The sequence below is a fragment of the Crassostrea angulata genome, chromosome 1 (assembly GCF_025612915.1).
Source record: "Crassostrea angulata isolate pt1a10 chromosome 1, ASM2561291v2, whole genome shotgun sequence".
Classification (NCBI taxonomy): Eukaryota; Metazoa; Mollusca; class Bivalvia; order Ostreida; family Ostreidae; genus Magallana; species Magallana angulata.
In genome coordinates, this window is record NC_069111.1 from 30,473,276 (window position 1) to 30,499,337 (window position 26,062).

At 36.2% G+C, this 26,062-nt stretch overlaps 3 protein-coding genes and 1 non-coding gene across 5 annotated transcripts in view; 2 read left to right on the forward strand and 2 right to left on the reverse strand.

Moving 5' to 3' along the window:
- LOC128185655 (protein timeless homolog) overlaps positions 1 to 18,079 on the forward strand; it is a 37,760-nt gene extending 19,681 nt beyond the window's left edge. The window contains exons 20-35 of the mRNA XM_052855310.1: positions 4,413 to 4,466; positions 5,422 to 5,491; positions 6,653 to 6,860; positions 7,204 to 7,346; positions 9,009 to 9,091; positions 9,447 to 9,567; positions 9,795 to 9,874; positions 11,009 to 11,239; positions 11,525 to 11,653; positions 11,908 to 11,976; positions 12,073 to 12,191; positions 12,412 to 12,689; positions 15,285 to 15,467; positions 15,859 to 16,097; positions 16,565 to 16,729; positions 17,738 to 18,079. Of these exons, the coding sequence (XP_052711270.1) occupies positions 4,413 to 4,466; positions 5,422 to 5,491; positions 6,653 to 6,860; positions 7,204 to 7,346; positions 9,009 to 9,091; positions 9,447 to 9,567; positions 9,795 to 9,874; positions 11,009 to 11,239; positions 11,525 to 11,653; positions 11,908 to 11,976; positions 12,073 to 12,191; positions 12,412 to 12,689; positions 15,285 to 15,467; positions 15,859 to 16,097; positions 16,565 to 16,729; positions 17,738 to 17,862 (2,297 nt within the window). The 3' untranslated portion in view covers positions 17,863 to 18,079. The remainder of the gene's footprint in view (positions 1 to 4,412; positions 4,467 to 5,421; positions 5,492 to 6,652; positions 6,861 to 7,203; positions 7,347 to 9,008; positions 9,092 to 9,446; positions 9,568 to 9,794; positions 9,875 to 11,008; positions 11,240 to 11,524; positions 11,654 to 11,907; positions 11,977 to 12,072; positions 12,192 to 12,411; positions 12,690 to 15,284; positions 15,468 to 15,858; positions 16,098 to 16,564; positions 16,730 to 17,737) is intronic.
- On the reverse strand, positions 483 to 3,807 carry LOC128185743 (carboxypeptidase N subunit 2-like). Its single transcript, XM_052855426.1, has one exon. The coding sequence runs from the start codon at positions 2,610 to 2,612 to the stop codon at positions 594 to 596; it is 2,019 nt and encodes a 672-aa protein (XP_052711386.1). The 5' UTR covers positions 2,613 to 3,807; the 3' UTR covers positions 483 to 593.
- Positions 18,080 to 19,866: 1,787 nt separating the features above from the next.
- On the reverse strand, positions 19,867 to 19,939 carry Trnar-ccg (transfer RNA arginine (anticodon CCG)). The gene has a single exon. It is a non-coding gene; the product is annotated as a tRNA-Arg (tRNA).
- Positions 19,940 to 21,689: 1,750 nt separating this feature from the next.
- Positions 21,690 to 25,682, forward strand: LOC128166912 (uncharacterized). Of its 2 annotated transcripts, XR_008241196.1 has the most exons (7): positions 21,690 to 21,789; positions 21,900 to 21,982; positions 22,888 to 23,020; positions 23,838 to 23,952; positions 24,763 to 24,873; positions 25,316 to 25,413; positions 25,524 to 25,682. XR_008241196.1 is itself a non-coding variant. In XM_052832373.1 (6 exons), exons 1-4 carry the CDS (start codon positions 21,979 to 21,981, stop codon positions 24,820 to 24,822), a joined length of 312 nt encoding a protein of 103 aa, XP_052688333.1. In that variant the 5' UTR covers positions 21,696 to 21,978; the 3' UTR covers positions 24,823 to 24,873; positions 25,316 to 25,413; positions 25,524 to 25,682. The 2 variants fall into 2 exon arrangements, 1 of the variants encoding a protein (XP_052688333.1); XM_052832373.1 differs by having other exon boundaries at positions 21,696 to 21,982.
- Positions 25,683 to 26,062: the final 380 nt, after the last annotated feature.

The following is a 26,062-nucleotide window of genomic DNA, read 5'->3' on the forward strand; positions in this document are numbered from 1 at the left end:
CAAATAATTCTTTATCATTATTTATTAAATTCTGCAATTTCAATAAAAGGAAGCAAATAATTACTCTAAAATAGAGTGGTCAGTTTTATTTTCTGTTACTAAAATTTTAAAAATTTGTAAAATACACATTGGCCACACTTGAGTATCTTTAGAAATTTTGCAGGCAGAAGCATTTATGCCATATCTCTCAGTTTTAAAAGTTTCAAAGAGGTACTCAAGTGTGGCCACATTCAAATTTGGGAAATACTGCAGTAAAATCTACAATTTTCAGCTATTTTTAACGATCATAGTATGTTTGATGATGCGCATTTGCCAAACGGTGGGGCCGAAGTGAAAAAAATTTCATATGCATAGAAGCAGAATATTGTGCCCTACATTATAAGTAATTACAATTTGTATTGTTTCAAACTTGAGTTTTGTGAAAATTTTATGGCACATTTTGATGCTTTGTGGCTCTAGCTCTTTATATGAAGATCGATAGCCATAAAAATTTCATGTTGGATTTATTTTATTCGCATAAAAAAAAAATTGAATTAAATTTCATTCTTGATATTGGACATGTCATTAAATAACAGTGTAATTATACAACCAAGCTACCCACTCCATGTATACACTTTGACCCCCTGCTCCTCACTAGTTATGTCCCTTGATGTCTGTGAGGTCACTGAGCACCGATCTTCACGCGTCAGCCTGGGTGGGGGAGGAACTGGGGCATTTTCCTCGTTGGAAATAAAAAAGTTGACAGGGGGTGGGTGATTAATGACAGTGGATCTGTTATAGTCCAGACATCGAGTCTGTCTGCAGATGTGAAATACGACGAAAGCTATAGCTGCCAGAACAATGAAGACAGAAACTGAAACTGTCAGGGCAATGAACTGAGTGTTGGTGGCTGCCAAGGACACCGTCTGCTCATTGGACATGCTATCAGGACCCAGGGGTTTCTCCGTGGGAAAAAACGTCACAGCGTGAAAACTTGTACCGAGGCCTGGTAAAGGAGTCGTTGCTGGGACAAAGTCTGATGTTTTAAGTTCACTTATCGTTTGACCGTTCAGGTCCTGTGGTGTGTAACAGACAATATCTTCTGGGTCGGAGAACTGAGAGGTTCCAAGCTTTATCCATTGTCCTAACCATACTAATCTTTGATCGCAATGGAAATTGTTATCCAAGATGTTCAGTTCCTCAATATGAGGCAGACTACCCATTATGCGGTTTGGTAAGGTGGTGAGATTGTTAGACATTAAGTTCAACTCACTTATAAATCGCAGGTTTCTCAGCATCGCAGAAGATTCCAACAAGTACTTGGCTAAAGTAGGACTGTGGCTGAGATCTAGAGTACTTAATTTCAATAGAGGTCGAAGGAAATTTCCCTTGATTGAGTCTTGGGCTATAGTGATTCCTGACATTGACAGTTTAAGAAGGTTCTCAAGGTTATCAAAAACATCTTCCGATATTTCCACAAGGTGTAACTTGTCAATGTTGAGATAAGAAAGGCTAGACACATTATAAAACAACTTTGAGCTCATATTCTGAATGAGGTTTTCTCCTATACTTAGCTTTTTAAGGGAAGTAACTTTCCTGAAAGTCCCTAAAGTTATGTTGGATATTAGATTTCTTTGCAGATAAAACTCCTCAAGCTGAGAATTTTCAGGTAATGAAATAGAATCCAGTTCACTGATTAGGTTGTTTTGAATATTGAAATAATGAAGTGAAGGAGGAATCTTTGGCAGCTCTGTTAGATAATTGTTTTGGAGCTCCAACTTGCTTAATTTCGTTAATTGTGAAAGAGCACCATCCTCTATTTCTGTTATGTCGTTGTCGTTAAGACTCAGAATTACTGCATTGTGATGAATGTCCTGTCTTATATTTGTCAATTTATTTTCACTGGCATCAATGAATAGAACTGACTCTGGCAATTCTTTGGGGAAATGTTTGAGTAAACAATTCTTGATATTTAGCATTCTTAGAGTAGGGAGTGTGGATAAGACTCCATCAATGCTGTGTAGTGGGTTATTGTTGAGTTCCAGCGACTGGAGGGATGTCAGAACTGTGAATGTGTCTGTGTCAATGGAGGAGATGGCATTATAACCTAGCTTTAGCATTCTAAGTTTAGGTAGTAATTTAAAAGATCTAGCTGACAAGGCGGTTATATTATTCCAAGACAGGTCAAGCAGTTCCAAGGCAGGAAGATTATTAATTGCATCATCGATATCAACCAGATGATTCTTGCATAAAATCAGAGTCTTAAGGCTTTGCATCCTGAAGAATGTGTTCGCATTGAGTGTTCTCAGAGAGTTGTCGGTGAGATCAAGTTTTTCCAGCTTGGTCATTCTCATAAGGGATCCTGCTCCTATATTATGAAGCAGATTGCTCTGTAGCTCCAACACCACCAACCGCTGAAGGGGAATTGTTATCATTATGTCCAAAACACTCACTTGGTTGAAATTCATTTTAAGCGTCCGAGCCTCTGATGGAATTTCCGAAGGAATCTCCAACAGTTGGTTTTGGGAGCAATCGACTTCATCATAAGTGCAGTGGCAGTCCGTCGGACACTTCGAACCATGGACAAACATACACAGTAATCCACAGATCACAAAGTAGGTGATAGCTGCCATACCGAAGAAACACTGGCAGTGTAGTATTACACGCGTACTTGTTGACGGAGATGACCAAATACCATGGTTTTCTCATAAATGTGTTTATACCGAGTAACTGTTCTCAAATTAAATCTTAATGACCCAAGAGACCCAAGAGAGGAACTTCTTGTGCAACCCAAGTGCTACTTCATTAAATTAGTGTGTCAAACATTTGTAAGTGTTTTAGAAGCATTCAGGAAACAAATTTGTCATGTTTGATTGTATGGTTGTTAAAGAAAGTCGTGACTGTAATTTTTACTCTTATTTTATTTCTTTGTTGCGACAATAAAAAAAGTTTTTTTTCAATAATTACAAAGAGTGAAATTTATCTGATGATTAAAACTTTGGACTCCTGACTTTCACAGAAGTCGAGAGACCTGAGTAAGTAATAAGTGCTTGGTTACAAAAAGACCTAATAAGACATAAAAGAACTGTCAAGAACTAAACAAGTAGCATAATTTAAAATACAGAATAATGTGTATTTTTTTTTAAACCAATCCCATCATATTGGAAATACATAAAATTCATAATTATCAAGGTAATTTTCTTCTATACCCAATTTTCTACAAATTGATGGTATACCGGTACTGATATTTTTCTGGCGAATTTTCTCATGGCTAACTGGTAGAAAAGGCGGTTTCTCACTTCTTTAATGCTAGCCGTGTTGACGACTGTAGAGTAAACCCAGAGTTTGTTGCACTAATGAAGCAGACTTCTCCGTTGTACTTCCTGCAGGCGTGCTATGCTGAGGACCAAACCATCAGATTTCAACAGCATCCTGTTTTTACCTCTTCTTAAGTCAGATAAACCTTCCCTTGACTTTGATTTAATTGGTTTTGACAGATTCAAAATATAAACAAATTTACAGGATCAAGGCTGTGGATGTTTATAATCTTACAAGACTAAGTACTGTAATATGTTCCTTAGTTGCGACCTTATTCTTTGGATTTTGAAATTTTTCGAATTATGAATTTATATTTGATGAGATTTTTTTTATTTATAATTTAAGTAAAAGACACCAAATTGTAGAAGATTTTTGTTGTAATTAGATACAGCTATTTACCTAGGTATTTGTTGGATACCCCAGAACCATGATGCTCATTTCCACCATTAGGCACTTCTGATTTGTTTATTTGTCTTTGTTTATTTGGGGTCAATCACATAGGTACTGTGCAAAATTACATAATGTACTAGCATTAAATTTAATTGATGAGGGGGGGGGGAAGCCTGAGGTCGCCTTATATCAGCCAAAGAGCCATTAGGCTTGAGGGCTTAAGTTATATACGGCAACCAAGGTCGTGATTTTTATAATATTTAATAACTTATAGAAAATATCAAAGAAACAATTAAAAACATCATGACTGTGATGAATGATTACAATTTGCTCAATGTGTGGATACTCCATCTCTTATAAACTTTCCTGAAAATCTGTGTTATATGTTTGTATACCAAGTTGATGTCCGCATAATTTTTTGATGCCATACTTGGACATCGGAGTTGAAAGACATATAGCAAACTTTACATCGTAATAGCCTATGATTAACAGAAAGGGGGGTGTAATAACAACCGAAGAACTGGAGAGCAGGGTGTGTACAGTAATAACAACCGAAGAACTGGAGAAGGGTGTGTAATTTTATTTCGCACCCCTATAGGACTTATTACACATGGTTAGGCAAATTTACATGGTACAGGATGAAAAAGTGTGTACTTTTTGTAAGTACATTGTATATGATTTAAATAAATGCTATAGTTTTCTTAAATAGAAATTTTTCATTTCAGGGCCAACAACAGAGCCATCCATGGATTTGGTTGAAGAAGAACTTGAAGATGAAAGTAGGTCAATGAGACAATAATAAATATATATATAAAAAAATATTGAGACAATTCACTAGAAATTACAATCTCAAATATTCTTAGAAGCTTTAAGGGGGCACATTCAGTATGATGACCCCTCGAGTACATGTATATACTAGTATAATGTCACTCTGTAAAAACGTGGACATGAGTGTATAGAGCGTATAAAGTGAACAATTGTGCATTGAGTTACAGCGCTTTAGAATTTTAGTAACAAGTATCATAGTAATCTTGTGACAAAGCTTAAAGGGGCATGGTCACAATTTTGGTCAAATTTTATTTTTTTCTAATTTTACTGTTTACAATGCTTTTCTAGTAATGCATTTCTAATGATCAAGCAACATTTGAGTGTCGGACAGTTGTATAGTTATAAACAAGATACCATGCTTCTTTAAAGTGAGGGTGTACCAGTTTGCATAATAAACATTCTAAAGTTTATTCTACTGTAATTGGATAATACATAACTTCTGAGTCAAGTGTGGTTGCCATTGGGTGGGTTTATATTTAGGGTTGTCTCAAAAAATTGAAGTAGAAGGAACAAATAAAAAAGTAGAAAGGGGGGGTGGGGGGTCTGGGGGTCTTGCTTATAGCTAGACTGTGTTTGAAATGCAATGATAGCTAGGTAACTACGCCATTATAGGTGGGGGGAATTCCCCCCCCCCCCCCCCCCCCCAAGGATCTTAGAGACAGCCCTGTTATTATAATGAGTGGTAGGTGGAAAAAAGATGAATTACTTTATAGAGGAATTGTGCTATTATGAATATATAAAATATATTTAATGGCTATGAGTACAGACTTTGAAATAAATGTCATAATCCTGGCAAAACCAGAAAGGAACACATATGACATGTGAGAGAAATAATCACTGAAATGTAATGTGAAATGCTGCAAAATTTTACCAGAAATTCATTAAAGATTTAAATCACCTTTATAGTTGAAGAGGAGGAGAGGACTGCCATAGAATGTGCTGAACAAGAGTTCAACTTCAAAGAATTTCTAGCAAAGTAAGACATGTCTGCAATTGATTTAAACATATTGTAAAAGTAAAAAAGGAAATCATTGAAAAATTAATGTGGCAACCTAGAAAATAAAGATAAAACGTTAAAACTGAGGAAGCATTGCCTATACTTATACATTTTTATGGATTCAATTAATATAGGCGAAATCCATATTCCTTGTATATATTTATGTATACTGTAAACCAACTCACAATTTACCCGAGATGAACTGGTTCGTGGCGACTAATTTTCGCAACCAAGCTTTATCCACACTGGGTTTTTTTATTACAACCATATAACAAATACTGGTTCGCGGCGAGATTATTTGTGAGAATAAGGATCTCGCCAACCTTGCGAAAATTTCTCGCTCTTGAATAAAAGTTGGTTTACAGTATATTATGAATAAGATACTTCTTAAACTATACATTTTCATTCAAATTGTATGGATGACTAATGCATAAGGGTTAATTATACCCGACTCCAAAAGAGAAGGGGTATTACTGTTTTACCCTGTGTGTCTGTCTGTCCTTCTGTCAGTCCTTCTGTCTATCTGTCCGTAACAAAAATTCCTGTCACATTTAACTCGGCAACTTTTCATTGCAGGTGCTTTAAATTTGAACACAGTGTTTGTTTAGGCATACCATATCTTGGGATATATTTTTGTACCAATCTAACCTCTACTTCCTGTGAAATGATGACATTATTTTTAGCCAAAATTTTCAAAGAAATTTTCCTCAAAGATTTCTCGGGAACTCTTCATCTCAGATGCTTGAAATTTTAACACACTGTTTAATAAGGCATGCCATACGTTGGGATTTATTTTTGTACCAATCGAACCTAAACTTCCTGTTAAATGATGACATTATTTTTAGCCAAAATTTTCAAGCAAATTTTGTCAGATTTCTCAGCAACCATTTATCGCAGATGCTTTAATTTTAAGACACTTCTTGTTTAATCATGCCATACTTTGGGATATATTTTTGTAACAATCGGACGTCAATTTCCTGTTAAATGTTGACTTTGCTTATTTTGTATATTCACATTAGAGCAGGGGTATATTTCTAGTGAACATTGACTCACAGATATCTTGTTTTGATTTTGACATACACAATATTGATACGAACCCTTCAAACAAATTGTTAAGAAATTGTTATACTGCTCCTATAGATTTGGGAAGCCAGAAATTCTAAAAGCTTACGTGCTATTACTGGCGGACTATGAGAAGAACTCGGTCCACACAAACCATTGCGTGATCAAGATGCTGCACCGCCTCAGTGTGGAGCTGGGCTTTGTGGGAATGATGTTCCAGGCCTCCCTATTTAGGGTGTTTCAGAAGATTGTATTGTCTCCCCTTGCAAAGACAGAGAGATACCAGGTATGTGTATCCCTTGATAACTGCTAAATCATTGACGTAGTGTGTATAAAATACTGTGCAATTAATTTGACTTGAATAGAATTATTATGGAGGTAGGGTTAGGGGGATGATACATGTAAATTGTCCTGTCCAAGTTGAAACTTGGTCAAATTGTCAATACCCTGCTAGATGAAACATGTACATGTTTGTGCAATTCTTTGACCAGCTTCATTTCAGCAGTATACAAGTTTCAAGATGATCACTTTGAAGCATGAATGCATGAATAGGCTCTGTGACAAAATGTTTACCTGTAGATGTATAAAATGAATTTGATGTTCTTGTTGTTGTTTTTATTTTTTTAAAGGAAATTACCAAATTTGCTACCTATGTGATCAGACAGTTTGTGGAAGTTGCTGAGAAGAACAAGAAGGTGTTCATGGAGATGTTGTTCTGGAAGGGGCACCGTGAGGCGTCAGAGATAGTGGACGGTTACGGGTCCTATCAAGGGTACAGTTGTAATCTCACCTTTTCCACAATGTTCCTTAAGGCTAAAGAAAAAAAAAAATTCTGAAGCACAATCGCCGTATTTTATAAATGCTTCAGCATCATTCATTTTATTACCATTTAAAAAAGGGAAATAATTCAATTTTAATTTAGCATACATAAAAACTGTGTTGATTGAGAAATATCTGGCTTAAAAAACAAGTAATATTGATTCGTGTCTTTTGTTTGATGCCCTTGAAATAACAGCACCTGTACTTCTTGTCATCTTGAACATATGGTATTAAGAACCTCCTCTTATCGCTAAAGGAAGTGCACAAAAAAATATCTTGTTGCTTGATAAATTTTAAAAGCCTTTTGAAACTTAATAATGAGGCCAGTAATACATGTATTTTTGTTTTTTTTCTATCATGAGATTTTATCAATTGAACACTCTGTGAAATGTTTATGTAATCCATTTTTCCCCAGCATGCATCAATTTGCTGCCATAGATAAGCCACATAGCTGCTGGTGACGGTCTATGTTTATACCAATATTTGTATCATGTGTTGGGAGGTATTTTTGTACCAATCGGATGTCAACTTCCAGTAAAATGATGACTTTGTTAATTTTTAGCTTTAATTTTCAAAAAAAATTCGTCAAATATTTCGAGGCAACTATTCATTGCAGATACTTGAAATTTTAACACACTATTTCTTTAGGCATGTCATATGGTTCAATATATTTTTGTACCAATGAGACGTCAACTGCCTGTTAAATGATGACTTTATTTATTTTTAGCCTAAATTCTCAAACAAATTTTTGTCAAAAATTTCTCAGCAACTATTCATTGCAGATGCTTGAAATTTTAGCACATTATTTGTTTATGCATCCCATACGTTGTGAATTATATTTGTTTCAATCGGACATCAACTTTCTGTTAAATGTCGACTTTGTTTATTTTGCATATTCACATCAGAGCAGGTTGATGATACATATGCTGGTTCAGTTTATGCTAGCAGAAGGAAAACAGAACTAAGACACAATGTCAAAATTAGGAAACCGAGCAATGCACCATGTGTGTTAATTTATGAAGCAAGCATAATGTTCAAACTCTTAACAATAAATTAAGAAATTCCTTAAATGCAAGAAAAACTAAATACAATTACACTGATCCAGGGACGTTCCACTCTAAATACATGTAACATTTACTGCTGGTTGGAATGCATTATTATGAGATCCAAAATTCTTCTCCAAAAACCCTGTTTTAAAATGACAACCCATCCATTTCATTTTCAATTCTTATTTTGATGACGACATATTAACTTTGTTACCAAGGGTGTGTAAAAATGCTATGTGTCTCAGTCTCACTGACATCAGCATCGGTGCTGCCCTCTCTTAAATGCTTAAAGATAACCCAGCAGGGAGGTAATGATTTTAACAATATGGCAGCGCCCATGAATTGCAAGAATTAGGTACCGGTATTCTTATCGATATGTCTTCTTACTGAGGAAAGTTGTGTCTTAATGGTTTTTAGAAATCATTATGTATACATCAAACTCATAAATTTGAGCCCTTGAGTATTTTTTCATGTTCACTTCCAAAATCACATTTCTTGAAGAATTGCCTTCTGTATAAATGTATTTAAACTAGTTGTTGATCCAACAATTATTTTCTGATTTAACCAAGAAAAGTGAAGCAGGTGTGGTCAGAAGATCAAGAGATGGAACTTCGACGTCTGTTTGAGGAACACAGCACCACAGAGGAAGGGGGTAAGTGATAAGCTATGTCATTGCCAAATGTCATGTGAACTCTCATTTTCATTTGTTAACAGATGTGTTGAATCATTTGAATTTGTTGGGGCCAACTTTTGGGGATTATGGGGTTTTAGCTTTTTTTTGTGAGGATGTAATTTCATGGATTCATTAGGTTTCAAATTAAGAAAGAAAGATAACTCTTTCTGAATTAGTTTTCGACGAGGATGTAAACTCATGGGGTAGGGCTACCGATGAATAACACAAAATTTGAGCCACCATGAATTCTAATGATTCTGCATTAATGATGGAAAGAACAATTTATTTGGTGATTTCATGTGGGTTTTTTTTTTTTTTTTACATTTTGTTGTAGATGTCGTTGAGAACATCATGAGAGACATGAGTGACCAGTCTAAAACGAGAGGGCAGATCATTAGGGAACTGAAGAAACAGGGGTTGATAGAGAGCGCTAAAGACCTGAAAAGACCAAACGGGTGAGAAATTAAAACGAGGTTAAAATGTTAGAAAATCTTAGGGAAAAAAACTATTTTATTAAAGAAAGTATGGTATATAAAGAGCATGTTAAAGACCTCAAATATAAGTAGCATGTTAAAGACCTCAAAAGAAAGAAGAATTAACTAGGGTTCGGGGTAAGAACATGGGTGAATGAAAATGCCATCATGGAATTTTGTTTAGCAGATTCATTTGTTTTCCATTGCAGACCAAAAAGAGTGAAGGGCTGGAACGAAGAACAAGAATTTGAATTGAGAAACTTGTACGACAGATTTAAAAGTACAGATGGTAAGAAAAGAATATAAAGTATCTTGAATCAATTCAAACTTCTACCTAAATTATCCTAGAAAATTGGATTTATCTTTCAAGACTGGGTACCTGGTTACAATTCCATGGAATGAAATGTTCATTACATGTACCTGCACATTTCCACTTTTACATAAGGTGGAGTAGCTGCAATAATGTAGCCCTCTCCGATTTTTTATATCTGATGTTTACTGGAGAGGGCTACAATTCCACAGGATCTCCGTAATGGTGCAAAATTAATTTTTTAATGCGACTGACTTCGGTCTTAAAATTTCGATTTTATATTTGACTTCCTTTAGATAAAACGATTTTTAAATTCAGGTTGAACAAATTAACTGTATATAAATCAAAACCAGATAAAACACATCAGCATGTTTACCAGTCGTCTTTTTCAGCAGCCATGACAGTTCTCGCGTGATTTTTTGGGATGTACGCTTGGAGTTTTGATGGGCTTGATAACGTGAATGACAGTGTAAATAATCGATCTTACCTCGTTCTATCACTAAAACATCGTTTCAGGAAATGGTATATAGTGGAAAATTCATATTTACCGCGTTAATTATGTTTAAAATAGGGGAATTCCTGTATTCAGTTCAAGATCCGCTCCTGAATTCTCATTGGCTGTCCCAAAATAAAACCGGTCAAGGTCAGTAAACATGGCGGACAAATTCAACTTGTGTTGTTGACATACACGAAAAATAACCGATGTATGGACTATACTTGATATTTTTGGATTAATTTATGCCATAGACATCTACAATGTTTGAGTTCAGGTAAGAAATGCAGATGTTATTGTCATTTATATACGATTTAAGACGAAATCGTTGCGGGAGTGAATCACTCCCGCACTTGCACCATTACGGAGATCCTATGGAGTTGTAGCCCTCTCCCCCCCCCCCCCCCCCCCAAAAAAAAAAAAAAATCGGGAGAGGGCTACATTATTGCAGCTAAAGGTGGAGTTGAAAAGGAATGCATATAATTCCAACTTCGTGTCTGTCCAAAAAGAAATGGTTTCGTTCTCAAAACTTCACAATTTTATCTTTGTATCTTCAAATTACGATGTTCAGTCATTGGAATTTTATTATTTTTTATGTTGTCTTTCATGGTGTATTACAGATCCAGTTGGAAACATCATATCAAACATGTCAGAGAAAAGAAGTAAGGCCAAGGTCATTGAGAAGTTGTGTGCCCTTGACCTGGTGTCAGATAGAAAGGACCTTTATAAAAGACGGAAACGGAAGCCCAAGAATCCCTGGGATGCTGGAGAAGGTGACCTGCCAATCAATGATGACTGGAGCAGTGGGGAAAGTGGAAAGGAGGGGCCAAACCAAGGGGAATCTAGTGATGGTAAACGAAAATTTGTGTAAAGGTTTAAATTTGCTCAAGGTCATATTTGGGGTGCAGCATATAGCTGATGTTAAACAAGTTTTATATAGTCATGAAAAAATCTTCAGGCAAAATTTTAAATGGATTTAAAAAAGAAATCTTTTGTCAATAGCAAACAAACATAAAATCAAAGCAAAATTCAGCTCACCTTTTTATTGTGTAAAATATATACATGTAGGAGTGTATATAGATGTTATTGCATTATTACTTGTGCTGTTGTTGCAACTTATCACATTGGTTTTTAAGAATCATCTGCTCAGTCAACTTCCTCTTCGGAAGATGAAGGCGACCAGAGCGATGTTGAGGATGAAGAGCAAAACACAGTGGGTGATGTCACTAACATGACTATAGTGATTTCCCAACTTGTGGAGAAAGGTATACATGTTTATGTGTATTTTTAAATATAAACAAGGTTTTTTGGTACATTTCAAACAGGCATCAACTATATTTTAAGAATATCGAGAGTAATGACTGAGAAAATGAAAGAAAAAAATTAAATAGAATTAATTTTTTGTTTACCAAAAATTAAGTGCATAAGGTTTTCAAAATCTTTATTTGATTGTTTGTTGGCAATTGGGAAATACATTGTTTTACATATTAGGTAATGTTCTCTCTGAATTTAAAAATAGGCTACAAAGACCAAATTCTGTGGATTCAAAAATGCATCAAAAGAAAAGCTGATGATAAGGAGAAAAAAGGCAAGTTGCTTTGGTTATCGTTCAATACTGGGATATTTCATTAGATTTTTATTTCAGGTTGAATACATGATAATTCATAAACTTCTTTTCTTACAGATAATACAGTCTCTGTCCCCATCGTTCCTCTCACAGAAGAAAATGAAACTGCCATGGAAGATGAGATGTTCCTGTCCTTTCTCCGCAATATTGGAATCACTTCACCCGCCAATGAGCAGGTAGAATTATTCTTTTCATTTTTGCCACTTTGCTATGAGGATTTAAGATGCATGGATCACCATTTTGGTATTCATTTCAGTTTAATGACACTACCAATTCAAATTAGTCACGTGGTATATCATATCCCCTATTCAAATAGATGATACATGTACATGTCTAGTTCAAAACGAATGATATATTTGATGATTTCATTTAGTATCATTTGTTCTTCTTTTACAGGAAGCGTTTTGGAGAATCCCAGGAGAAATGGTGCTTCAAGATCTGAGGAACCTGGAGATTGGCCTAACTTTGGATGAGAATGACCAACCAGTGTCTGCAGATAAAATCAAAGTAATGCAAACAGCAACAGCCAAAGGTGCCAAGAAAAAAAACAAAAAGAAAAAGAAAGTCCAGAAAACTAAGAAGAATAGCAAGTTTGAGGATTTGCTGAAACAAATGGCGGAAAAGAGAAAGCAGAATAAAGAGGATGGTCGCCTAGCAAGGAGAGAAAAAAAGAGGTGCTGATTTGAATCATCCTTGTTGACAATTTATTTTCTTCGAATAAATTATAATTATATAGTCTTTCCCAGGATATTTATGCCGCACATTTAGACAATTTTTAACAAAAATACACATACCTGTGAAAGAAGTGCTATTAAAATCTACGAAAGAGAAAATTTCCAAGATATCTTCATTGACACTTTATCATTTTTCACTTGGAAAAATATACAGAGACGAAAACCAATTTCTGATGGAGATTTATAATGGGTAATGTTTGCATCTTTTCTCCATTCGGAATACCTTGCACAATTTTAAAACATTTATATCCTGGTACCTTCATCTCTTTTGCAATGTAAAATCCTGGTAGACTTTTTAGCTCACCTGAGCCAAAGGCTCAAGTGAGCTTTTCTGATCACAATTTGTCCGTTGTCTGTCGTTGTCGTCGTTGTCGTTGTCGTCGTTGTTAACTTTTCACATTTTCATCTTCTTCTCAAGAACCACTGGACAGATTTCAACCAAATTTGGCACAAAGCACCACTAGGTGAAGGGGATTCATGTTTGTTCAAATGAAGTGCCACGCCCTTTTTAAAGGGGAGATAATTGAGAATTATTAAAAAATTGTTGGTATTTTTCAAAAATCTTCTTCTCAAAAACTATCAGGCCAGAAAAGCTCAAATTAAAATGGGAGCATCCTCAGGTAGTGTAGATTCAAGTTTGTTCAAATCATGGTTCCCGGGGGTAGGGTGGGGCCACAATTGGGGGATCAAGTTGTACATAGGAATATATGGAGAAAATCTTTAAAAATCTTCTTCTCAAAAACTATTAGGCCAGAAAAGCTCAAATTTAAATGGAAGCATCCTCAGGAAGTGTAGATTCAAAATTGTTCAAATCATGGTTCCCGGGGGTAGGGTGGGGCCACAATTGGGGGATCAAGTTTTACATAGGAATATATAGAGAAAATCTTTAAGAATCTTCTTCTCAAAAACTATTAGGCCAGAAAAGCTCAAATTAAATTGGAAGCATGCTCAGGAAGTGTAGATTTAAGTTTGTTCAAATCATGGTCCCCGGGGGTAGGATGGGGCCACAATTGGGGGATCAAGTTTTACATAGGAATATATAGAGAAAATCTTAAAAAAATCTTCTTCTCAAAAACTATAAGGCCAGGAAAGCTCAACTTTGATTGGAAGCATCCTCAGGTAGTGTAGATTTAAGTCTGTTCAAATCATTATCCCCGGGGGTAGGGTGGGGCCACAATTAGGGGGTCAAGTTTTACATAGGAATATATAGAGTAAATCTTTAGAAATCTTATTCTCAAAATATATTAAGCCAGATAAGCTCAAATTAAAATGGAAGCATCCTCAGGTAGTGTAGATTCACGTTTCTTCAAATCATAGTCCCCGGGGGTAGGGTGGGGCCACAATTGGGGGATCAATTTTTACATAAGAGTATATAGAGAAAATCTTTTAAAAAATTTCTTTTAATAACTATTTGGCCAAGAAATCTCAAATTGGCGTGTAACCATCCTCAGATAATGTAGATTCAAGTTTGTTCAAATCATGGTCCCTGGGGGTAGGGCGGGGCCACAACTGGGGTACATTTTTATATATAGAGAAAATCTATAAAAGTCTTCTTCTCAAAAGTATTAGGCCAGGAAAGCCCAAATTTGAGTGGAGGCATCCCAGATCATATAGATTCAAGTTTTTTAAATAATAGTCCAGGGGTAGGATGAGGCCACAATGGGGGATGAAATTTTACTTAGGAATATATAGAGATATTCTTTCAAAATCTTCTTTTTAAAGACTATTTGGCCAGAAAAGCTTAAACTTGTGTAGAGGCATCCTCTGGTAGTGTAAATTTAAGTTTGCAAAATCACAGTCCCTAGTGGTAGGGCGGGACCGTGATGGCGGTTTGAATTTTTACATAGGAATATATAGAGAAAATCTTTAAAAATATTCTGGGAAAGTTTTTGGTCCAAAACTCAGAACTTAGTGTGAAGGCACAGGTTATGAGATTAAAGGTAGATTTAAGTTTGATGAAACCATGATTCCCTAGAGAATAGTGGGGCCACGAAATGGGGGGGGGGGGGGGGTATATAGGAATAGAGAAAAATCTTAGAAGTACAACAACAAAAGGGGCTTGGTATTTACCAAAAAATAAGAGGTGGATAAAAATTGGCAGATTTTCAATTTTTTTTAACAAGATCTACTGTACTCAGTTGTCAAGATATTTTGATACTGTAATGCTAATTTGATCAGAATTAAGGCAATTGTTGCTCAGGTGAGCGATGTGGCCCCTGGGCCTCTTGTTATTTTTAGCAGTGTATTGATAATCTTACATTTCAGAGGGCGTGTTTCAAAGAGAAAATTTTTGAATATTTTAATACTATTGAATGAACATCGTTTGAACCCAGAGGTATTTATAGATATAGAACAATTTTAAAAGATGTGCGTCAAAAATATCTTGGGACAGACTATTGATAAAGATGTATGGAACATTCTTAGGGGTAAACTCCATATTGCACAATTCTTTTTTACCTAAACTATGAAACCATTTCTTATGCAATTCAGTTAATTATATTATTTAATGATTTGTGAATGGATTTACTTTTATAGAAACTCTCCATCTTCTGCTGTTCCTGCCACTACAATAGATGATGATGACCTCACAGGGACCAATCAAACAGAAGTCCCTGGGACAGTGCCACCTGGCAGCACCGAGAAACAGAAAAAGGGAGTTTACTCTTCCGGCAAGAAAAGGAGAATAAAAAGACTGCTGGATTCTGATAGTGACAAAAGGTCAGAAATCTAAGTTTTCTTTTCAAAGTATTTGATCATTTACATATAAACTACTTACAACAGTATTAGCAGTTAAAATAAAGTAGTTTTATAAAAGCTTTATACAGGTTAATTGTAGGCTCTGCCAACAAATTATATACTGGTACAAGTAAACCTATTTTTACATACTGAAAAGGTATAGAACTTTGTCAAATCTTAAATGATTATGAAATATATAGACTTTCTACAATGCCTCACAAAATTTTTTATCATATAATTGCATTATAATTCTTGATGCCCATTTATCCAAGACTTTTGTGGATGGAGTATTGAAGTTTAATTCTTAACATTCATAAATGTATCTTGTTGGTTGTTATAAGTTTGTCTTATTTGATAACTATTTTCTTTATAGTGATGGTTCTGACAGTGAAAAAGAGAACCAATCATTTTCCCAGCCAGATAAAGAAGAGGAAGACGGAGAACAGCAGACCCAGCCCCTGAGGTTTGACAGCGATGATGATGATGATGTACCACTGGTTTCTATGGGAAAGCGAAGCAGAACTGCAGGCTCAGACACCAGCCCAGAGGGCAAAAAACCAAGGCTGATGATTGACTCTGGTGATGATTCAGCAGATGAAGTTGTGTCTAACAGTGAGTATAAAGTAACTATTGTACTATACTGTAAAGTATGCTGTAAATTATGTAAATTATGCTGTAAAGTCACCGTAAAAGGTTAACAACATTTACCCCTCTTGTAAAGTTCAGAGACTGAAAGAGAACAGCAATATTCTTTGTTATGGGAAAAACTAAATACATTACGGTAAATGTATTAATGTTGTTTGAATACAATTCAGGTGACTTCACTATTTCTGGTGTGAATATTATGGGTGTGCTAAAGTGTGTTGGAAGATTGAGATAATGGGGTTTGACTTTCCATTTAATTTTATGCGTAAAATATATTTTAATTAAGAAGCAATTTCACTGTAGTTAAATGAGAATTTCAAGTTAAGTTTAGGCCATAGAAACTTTATGAAGAGAAAATGCACTCATTTGAATCACAAATAAAAATAATAAAATAAATTTTAAAAAATATGTGTATCTGTACATGTATATTTCAGGTAAGAGAAATTCCAACAAAAAAGCCAAATTATCTTTTGATTCTGATGACGATTCACAATCTTTGCCATCTCCGAAAAAAGTTTCTAAACCAGACTCTAAACGACAGCTGATATCTGACGACAGTGAAGAGGAGGAGGATAAAGAGCCATCACCAAAAGAGTCGGGTAAAGACTGACATCAATGTGTGATGTTTTTGTTATAAAGTATGCAATCATATTCTCTCTTGATGCTTAATGCATTTTTTGGCAGCGTGTACATGTATATAGAATATTTTTAGGAAAAAAAGCCCTGTAATTGTTTCTTTAGTATGGATGCACAAATTGAAATAGGAAATATGATTTTTGGTTACCTATTTTAATGGAATATTTGCAAAATGATTTGATCATGCTTAATTTAATTAAGAAATAGAAATAATGTATGAGTTTTCGTGAATGTTGCAGAATAACCTCCGAGGTCGAGAAATGTTGTTTTGAAATATAAAAGCAGAGGTGTTAGCCAAGGCTTTTATATTTCAAAAAACATTTCGAGACCAAGGAGGTTATCCTGCAACATTCACGAAAATAAGAACTTTATTTCTATTCTTCTAACAGTCCAGTATTTCTACAGATTGTTTCTCCTATAGAGAGACGATCTAGGTCATTTTGACGGCCGTTTCGTGTAACGCCAATGGTTTTGTTAGTAATGTTTACATGTGTATCGATTAAAGAAATCACATGCAGACGACAGACTTTTTCTTAGGATTTTAATACCCTTTACTTATTTATAAAATATCTTTGAATCACATTCCTAATATTTTAAGGGCAATTTAATACGATAATTACTACTATATTATTACTACTATATTTTATGTAAAAACATGCTGTGAAAATGTGCTAGGGAGGTCCTAGGAACAGCCGCATTGATCTCTTAAAAATAAAAATTTAGGCATTACACATTGTTTTGACTGGAACCAACACGTGAAATTGACATGGTTCATGGTATATTGGAAAATAATGTCTGTGGCATCTCTTTGATCTTCGCAATAACTGTAGTAGAATGGTATATAATTCTGCTTTTCTAAAATTCATGTACCTTTATTTAAAAATGTTATGCAAAACTCTAGGTTTCACAATTGTTTAAAATTTTTACAAAATTGAAAACCTTTTAATTTTATACTATCAAATGTTTTGCAGCCTCTTTCCCGGCCACTTTACTGACACAACCTCCGGATGACTCCGATTCGGATCTGGATGACCATGTTCCACTTCGACAAGTCCTCCACAAGAGGAAAATCATTTCGAGCGATGAGGAAGATTAGCAGGATGTATGAGAAAGAAACTTGAACATTAATAGCTACAATTTACGAACAAGTTGAAATTATTTCTCCCTCTAGAAAGCACTATAGGGGTACCGATATTTATAAAGTGAGATCTCACTTTTGAATTGCTTTTTCTATACTAGTATTTAATACTGTATTAATCAGTGAAAGAAGGATATTATTTATCTGCATGTCATGAAATAAAACATTAAACATATGTATTTTTTATTTTCTTTGCAAAATTTTCTCCAAGCATGTGGTTGTATTTTTTGTGTCTTTTTAAATATTCTAAAATACAGCAATGTTGTCTTTCATATTTTACACATTTTTAAGATGATATGTTTGCATGACTAGCTGAATGTGAAGTCGTCATTATAATATTTTTTTCACTGCTCTTCAAAAGGCATTTCAGTGAGTAATTTCAGATGATTCCTATAAATTTAAAAGAATACTGAAATACTAAATGAAGATTTATTAGGGCCTCGCTCTGTGAGCGCCCTATAGTGATCAGTTGTCCATATGTCTGTGCGAGCTTGCTTGTCTGGAGCATATCTTCTCTTCCCTTGGCCCAATTTGGGTACTTCACGCACAGAGTGCCTATGGAATAAGGTTGTGCAGTGACATTGAACCATGTTTCCGAGTCTAAGGTTAAAGTCATGGCAGAATTATATCCAAATTCTTGTCTGGGGCATACCTTCCTTTTCTTTGGTCCAATCTGGCTCATACTTTACTCACAGAGTGTCTATGGCCAAAGGGTGTGCAGTGGCCTTGAATGAAGTATGTAGGTCAAGGTTTTAAGTCATTGGACCATGCAAAAATCCTTTTTTTTTTCACAGCATACATACTTTCCACTAAGCCCTATTTGGCTCTGCTTCACATAAACAGAGCTTTTGAGTAAAGGGTGTGTAGTGACCTTGCAACAATTTTCAAGGTCAAATGTGAAGGTCATAGCAGAATTATATTTTAAAAAACCCTTGTCCTGAGCATACCTTCTCTCCCTTTGCGCCAATCTGGCTCATACTTCACCCACATGGTGCCTTTGATCAAAGGATATGCAGTGACATTGAATAATGTTTGTAGGTCAAGGTCATATCAGACCATGCAAAAATCCTTTTTTAAAGAGCATCGATACTCTTCACTTGGCCCTATTTGACTTATACTTCACTCAAATAGAGCTGTTTGGTTAATGGAGTGCAGTGATCTTGAACCAAGTCAATGTGAAGGTATTCACGGACCTCTTGCTATTTAACAAGTTTTAGACTGTAAATTATTTCCAATATGCTTAATCTTGCTCAGATTGAACAAAAATGCCTGTAATTAAGGGGTAATGAAATTGAATCGAAGTTTTTTGCCAGCTGGAAAGTTATAGGTCAAGGAAAAGCAAAATTCTCTGAAATTCTGTACATCCTATTGTCCATTATTTAAGCAGGGCCCTTTAAGATGGTCACTATCTCAATGTTGTGTAGTTATGGCTTTTGTCTTTAGTCATTACACTACATGTACAAATACATGTACTTTCAGGACAACAAATTTTTAATTAAAGTAAATCTTTACATGATTATTTGGGGATTAGCATATATTATAAATTGAGGCTTGGTTTAGAAAATACAAATTTCAGTGCATACGTGCAAAATAAATTAGTGGTAGTTACCTCTTGTTTTAATAACAAGGAAATATTACATGATGGAAACCAAACTGCATTTCCCCGCCTATATCTTGTTAGGTGTTTAAAAATAACACTTTTAAATAATAAAAAACAAACTGAAACATTCAACACTTTATCAGGTGAAGTATCATAGAACAGATCCATATATAAAGCGCATATTTTGTTGTGGATTACTAACATACATGTATTTTTATGTCAGAATATTGAAACTTGGCAATGCCTCGTAAAGTAGGAAAAACTCCAAATATGGTATTTTTTAGAGAAAATAAAAAATGCGAATGAATGGACAAAGAAACCTAACTTTTTGGCAAAGGAAAGGGAAAAAAACGTGCCGTGTTCGACCCTGATGGGACTCGAACCCACAATCTTCGGCTCCGGAGGCCGACGCCTTATCCATTAGGCCACAGGGTCTGCGTTGGCCATGACATGTTTAATTTCCTTTACATTTAAAGGTCAAATATAAATGTTAATCTTTATTAAAACTACGGTTTTTAAATACTTTCATACGTCAATCATTTTACGAATCGTCAAAAATATTATGTTTTATATTAAACACTTGAAAAAAATTTTTTAACGTGAACATTTTAACATCGGAAATTCCTGGTATTTTTCAATCACACAATAATTTTTTTTTCATTTCTGGCATAATTTTCACGATGTATTCCTGATAAATCATGGCATAAATAGTCCCGTATGTCCACTGAACAACACATTTTTTTTAGAATCCTCAATGTGATAAAAAAAAAAACACAACATAGGAATTAACAAGAAAACGTGGCTTTTTAAGCCTCGTTAAATCTCGATGAATTCCGAATGGCAAAATAAATGTATGGAAGCGCATTCGTGTACAAACTTGATAAGCGATTACACACTGCTATGAAACAATCCTTCGTTCTACATGTAACTTACCATATTAACTTCAATATTAATACATTTATATAGGAACAAGATGGATACTCATCCGATCCACTTCAAGTGTGTAATTCTCGGTGCATTTGATATCTATATTTTTTTTTTATTTTAACCGATTCCAATTTACACTTTTCCGTGAATCAAAATATGAGGATAAATTTCAAAGAGACGCTATATGCATGTCCCTTTCTCTAAAATAGATCTATACTAATTGTATTTCACTATAGTTTAATCTATTCAACGAAAGACGCCTTACTGCGTTCATATTTAGAAAAGATTGTTTGGTCAACTTTCAATATCTTAGAATTTTTATTGTATGGGAAAACAGTATTTGTATATTAATTATAACCCGGATATTATCAAAACCGATTTGGTTTGACTTTTCCTATAGGCCTAGCGTCACGATCATTTCTGTCAGCTACGTCATGCATAAATTATACACGCCGCCGGTGTGAAAACTATAATATGATTATAATACAAGTTGCTGTCCTTTAAAAAAGGACTCCAATACGTGGACCATTTGCATGTGTTTCCAACGAAACGTGAAAGCCTTAAGATTATCAGAGATTCCACCGACTCTAGCCCTCTGCTTTTAACACTAAATTTGTGCGTTGTATTACGTATACATGTATGTATAGCCCTGACTTTTTATCTCAGAATATAGAGGATTCATACTTCTAAAATAATTATGATCTATCTATGAATGAAGTTTGTGTGTATAGTATCAGGCATTCGGTGAATTCTAATATTTGTGCGCACATTACTATTCGCACTACTTTGTTAACAATGCAGTGACAGCTTTGTGAAAATTAAAAATTTCATATATTTTGATGCATTTGTCTTGAGATTTAAATTTTTATATCGTGACATATTTATTCAATGATACTTAAATGCTTACAAAAATTTAATCGGGAAGTTTTCTAGTCTCGCCTACTATAAAAGTAAAGTTAAGTTACACGTGTATTCGGAAAACAACAAAACATTGCAAATTATGCTATTTGATGCATGTTGTAGTTTCGGCATAACATTAACTTATTTCATAATACTGATAGTCCATATCACATGCCAATCATTTCTTTAAAAGGAATACTTTGTTTCTGTACTGTTTACCGACAACTTTACAATTACAGCGCCTTTGAACTTATGTGTGCATACGGCACGGAATCCCGATCCCGATTCAGATAAACGTTAGCCTGGTTCCCGAGGCCTTCCGATTCGGAAGGCCTCGGGAACCAGGCTAGATAAATGCAGGTATCACAACACTATTTCTCTGAAGGTTCACGTCAAAACATGGCGGACAGAATATAGAACCCAGTTTTTTCCTTTGATTTGAGGGTTTTTCCTAAGAGGTGGGTGCCCAATTTTTTTATGAGGTGTAAATTCAAGTATTTTGCTTCAGATGATATGCTTAAAAAAAATTGAGGAGGCCAAGAAATATTTTTAATTTTTTTTCATACAGAGTGGGGTGATTTGGCTCCAGGCATGGTTTTCAAGCACCTGCTTGACTTGGATGTAAACAAAGTCTCACGCCTTTGTGGATGGGTAGGTATTTTTTGGTACTGAAATGTACAGTAAGAATAGTACTTTAACATGTGAAAGGGAAACGTCTGGGAAGTTTGTTGTACTTGAGTGAGAGCAGTCTAAAGGTGAGTGGGTTTGGTAAGATTATATAGGGGAATTTAATAGTGTTGTGCAACCTGAAGAGAGAAAACTCGGGAGGTAAGTGTTTATGTTTACCTTAGTTTCATGGGATAATTTTAGCATCTATAGGGAGTCTGGGTCCTTAAAGGGATTTTTTACAAAAATCATGGATGCTGAATGGAGACGAGAGAAATTAGAAGTTTTATTAGAAAAAGTTGATAGGGGAAGGGTGAATAGTTTGGGGTGTGATTTTTTCGATAACAGTTTAGCTACAAATTGTCGGAGGAGGGGGAATAATCAGGGGCCAAAGTATGGTAGGGTCAAAATAACATTACCTGACAACACAAGAAAAGTTTTCCTGGCACACAGATTTATGTACATGTTGCACACAAATACATTACATATTCCACATGATAAACAGATTTCACACATATGTCACAATTCACTCTGCATAAATCCATTACACTTAAGTCTAGAGGAAGCACATGTCAATAATGAGAGACAACTATGTAAGAATTTAGTCCCAAAAGTCTGCTTAAAACATGCCGGCTATCCTGATTGTCTTTTTGAGCGGTAGAGGTAAGTCACTTTTGTTGCTTGTTGTACGAGTGTTCACATTTGTTCCTAGTGACACTCTTTGGTATGGGGGGATCACTCATTCCCTTGGAATATCCAGCCTCGGTACCAGTTTTTTTTTGGAAGTACATCTCGAATTTCTCCTTGACGAAGGCCCGTCTTCTTGTGCGGTACACGGATGATTTTTTCCTCTTCTTGTCTGTTATGTATATTTCCTGTTTTCTTTCTAGCTGTCTCGTCACCCGGGTATCTTCAGGCAGGGGAGCACCAAGGGCAGCACACTTTAGGACGGTGGATTTCCCGGGACCATGGTTCATCCTGTGGATGGCAGAATAGATTTGGGGCTCAAAGCTCACAGCACAGGTAACATTCTTTGGATTGGATTTAGAGTATCCTCTATGAAGTGCCTCAGACTTCTGAGTATTTGTACCATATCGGGTAGTGGTGATGGTACTCCTGCTAAACCGGAAGTCCACGAGGCGGCGTATGGTCTCTTCATCCTCCAGGGTGGGGTTAAGGGTCCTTGAGTTTGGTGGTAGGTACTCCTTTGGCCAGCAGTCTGTAGGTAGGCCGCTGCACACGAGTGAGTGTTCTGTGCAAGTACCGCCGCAGCGGCCCGAGTAGCACTCAACTATGGCATCTGTTGCAAAGCTTAGGGTGTGGATCAGCTTTTCTGAATCCCCACAGAATTTTTTCTGTGCTATATCATACTCAGCTGTGCACCTCTTCATTAGGTCCACTGAAAATTTTCTTTTTGTGGCCTGCCTCTCAGTGGCGGTCCTCCCGGGGAACATGTTCTGGCTAAATTTTGCATTGTCCGCCGCCTTCTTCTGGGACTGGGCAAGGTGCCGGGTATCTCTCAGGGCCTCCACGGTCTGTCCATGTTCCCTCATTGCTTTCTGCACACCGCGGAATGCAGCGCTGTCTCCGTCTGTCGTCATATGGCTAATGAGGGTGGGTTCTCTGTCTGTAAGGAAGTCATGACAGATTTCCTCGGTGGCGAGGTGTTCACAGCCAATGGGTGCATCCATGGTTAGGGACGCTGAGCATTTTCCTGGATGCTCTGGGCACCTGCTCCCCTTTGTACGCTTACGGCAAAGCTTGTTTTTTGCGGTGACACCTATGATTTTTTTGTCAGAGGTAACATTTTCACTTATGGTGTAAGTACTCTGTGTTGCAGGCTGGAATGGATTCCTGTCCCGAGACCAGTACAGTGGGTTGTTGTAGCGGCCGTCACCTTCAACTGGTATGGGTGTGAGGCGTGGGTATCCGCAGTTTTCCAGAGTGTCCTTCAGGTAGGTTCTTTCACGTCTCAAGTCTTCTTTTACCATCTCCACCATCCTGGGACCAACCTTACCCCCATTGCGTTGCAGTCCAGTGTAGGATGGGGCTGGACAGTTGAGGGCCAGGAATATTTCTTGTAGGCTGGTCCCCATTATTGGATTGTCCATTAAGGCTACCCATAGGCTTATGTTTGGTTTAGCAGTCTTTGGACCCCGGCTGTCTGTCTGCATTTCTTCGTACAGGTTATTTTGTCCTGAACGGAAATTGCAGTACCGGCATTTAAGGGTCTCCTTCCAGCAGACTCCCTTTTGTTGTTCAGCGTCAAAGTCAAACTCAAGGTAGGTGGGGCATTTAGGACTCTGTAGTTTGTGCTGCTGGTAGGCAGTGTTGAACATCTCGCACGTCTTCCCCATGTGGAGCATTCTGTAGGAGTTCTGCTCCTGTTTGCTAGGGTTGTCCTTCTCAGGTACTGTGCATGCAGTTCTCGGGCGGAGTTGCATGATGGGTCCTGTGGTCTCTATGGCTGAGGCCACATCCTTCAGAATGCATTTTCCTGTCTTGCTGATCTGTGTTCTTGTTTGAGGTCTCAAATACTTGGAGGGCTGCCTCTTTTTACCCCATCCCCTATGGCCAGGACCTCTGCGACGCCCATCCTTGGCTTTGAATTGCGCACTCTTACTTTTGCTCTGTCCCTTCATTTTCTAATTTGCTGCTTGCTTTCTGGTAATACTCAGTAGAATGTCTTGTGGTCAAGCATTCAGCTGCTTTTATTTGTTGTCAGGATCTTATGAATTGACCATGACTAATTTATGTTTCTTCAGCCTCCAGTGCTTGGCTCTTGTGTGAGCACCATGCCAAATTGGACCTTCATGGTTTATTAGAGTGGCAGAGTGGCAGATCCTTAATGTCTTTGCAGTAAAATGGAAGCCAAGGTATTCATCCTTGTTTAAATTCATGTTTTGAATTAAAAACACAACACACTGTTTTGGTTTAATAAATCTATTTCATAATTTTATCATATCATAAGCAATATTTACACAATGAAATGTTCAAAAAATACATACACTGCTCAAAGAATCACATGAAACACAGGCAAATACAAGTTTAATATCTCAACAACAATCTGTGAAAATTTCATACTCTTTCATAAAGTACAAGTTATTAAATTCATAAATTTACAAACACCTATGCAATGCTTAAAAAATGTCCACTTGAACACTACTCACTTCAAAACATACACATTTTTCATTTGGCCTGTAGTGCTTTGTTAGCCTTTAAAGCAAAAATTCATATACAATATCAATTACAGATATGTTTCAAGTTCCTAAAACAGCATTTTATAAAATTCTTAAAAAATTCTTTATTTTGTTGCAGGTATCACAACACTATTTCTCTGAAGGTTCACGTCAAAACATGGCGGACAGAATATAGAACCCAGTTTTTTCCTTTGATTTGAGGGTTTTTCCTAAGAGGTGGGTGCCCAATTTTTTTATGAGGTGTAAATTCAAGTATTTTGCTTCAGATGATATGCTTAAAAAAAATTGAGGAGGCCAAGAAATATTTTTAATTTTTTTTCATACAGAGTGGGGTGATTTGGCTCCAGGCATGGTTTTCAAGCACCTGCTTGACTTGGATGTAAACAAAGTCTCACGCCTTTGTGGATGGGTAGGTATTTTTTGGTACTGAAATGTACAGTAAGAATAGTACTTTAACATGTGAAAGGGAAACGTCTGGGAAGTTTGTTGTACTTGAGTGAGAGCAGTCTAAAGGTGAGTGGGTTTGGTAAGATTATATAGGGGAATTTAATAGTGTTGTGCAACCTAAACGTGTGCTAGCCTGGTTCCCTGAGCTACCCATTACGCACAGGAACCAGGCTAGTTCATGCGCAGGCTGAATTATCCCCATAGCATCCGGTTTAACCTCGCTTATATATTTTCTGCGTGACCTCAGGGTCCACGCAATAATATTTTTAGGCCGAGTTATCAGTATACGCTTATGCAATGCCAGAGCTGAAGGATTTCTCAGAACAGTTTATTTCCCCCCAATATTATTTATTCAAAATCGACTATCCCGTATGTTTAAATTCTGTGCTAAACTCTCTCTCTCTCTCTCTCTCTCTCT

Coding starts and splice junctions, on each gene's coding strand:
- LOC128185743 (XM_052855426.1), bottom strand. CDS start 2,612: ATGGCAGCTATCACCTACTTTGTGATCTGTGGATTACTGTGTATGTTT.
- LOC128166912 (XM_052832373.1), top strand. Junction 23,021..23,837: donor GCTCAAAGCTCACAGCACAG/GTAACATTCTTT, acceptor TCTGTGTTGCAG/GCTGGAATGGATTCCTGTCC. Junction 23,953..24,762: donor TTTTCCAGAGTGTCCTTCAG/GTAGGTTCTTTC, acceptor ATGTTTCTTCAG/CCTCCAGTGCTTGGCTCTTG.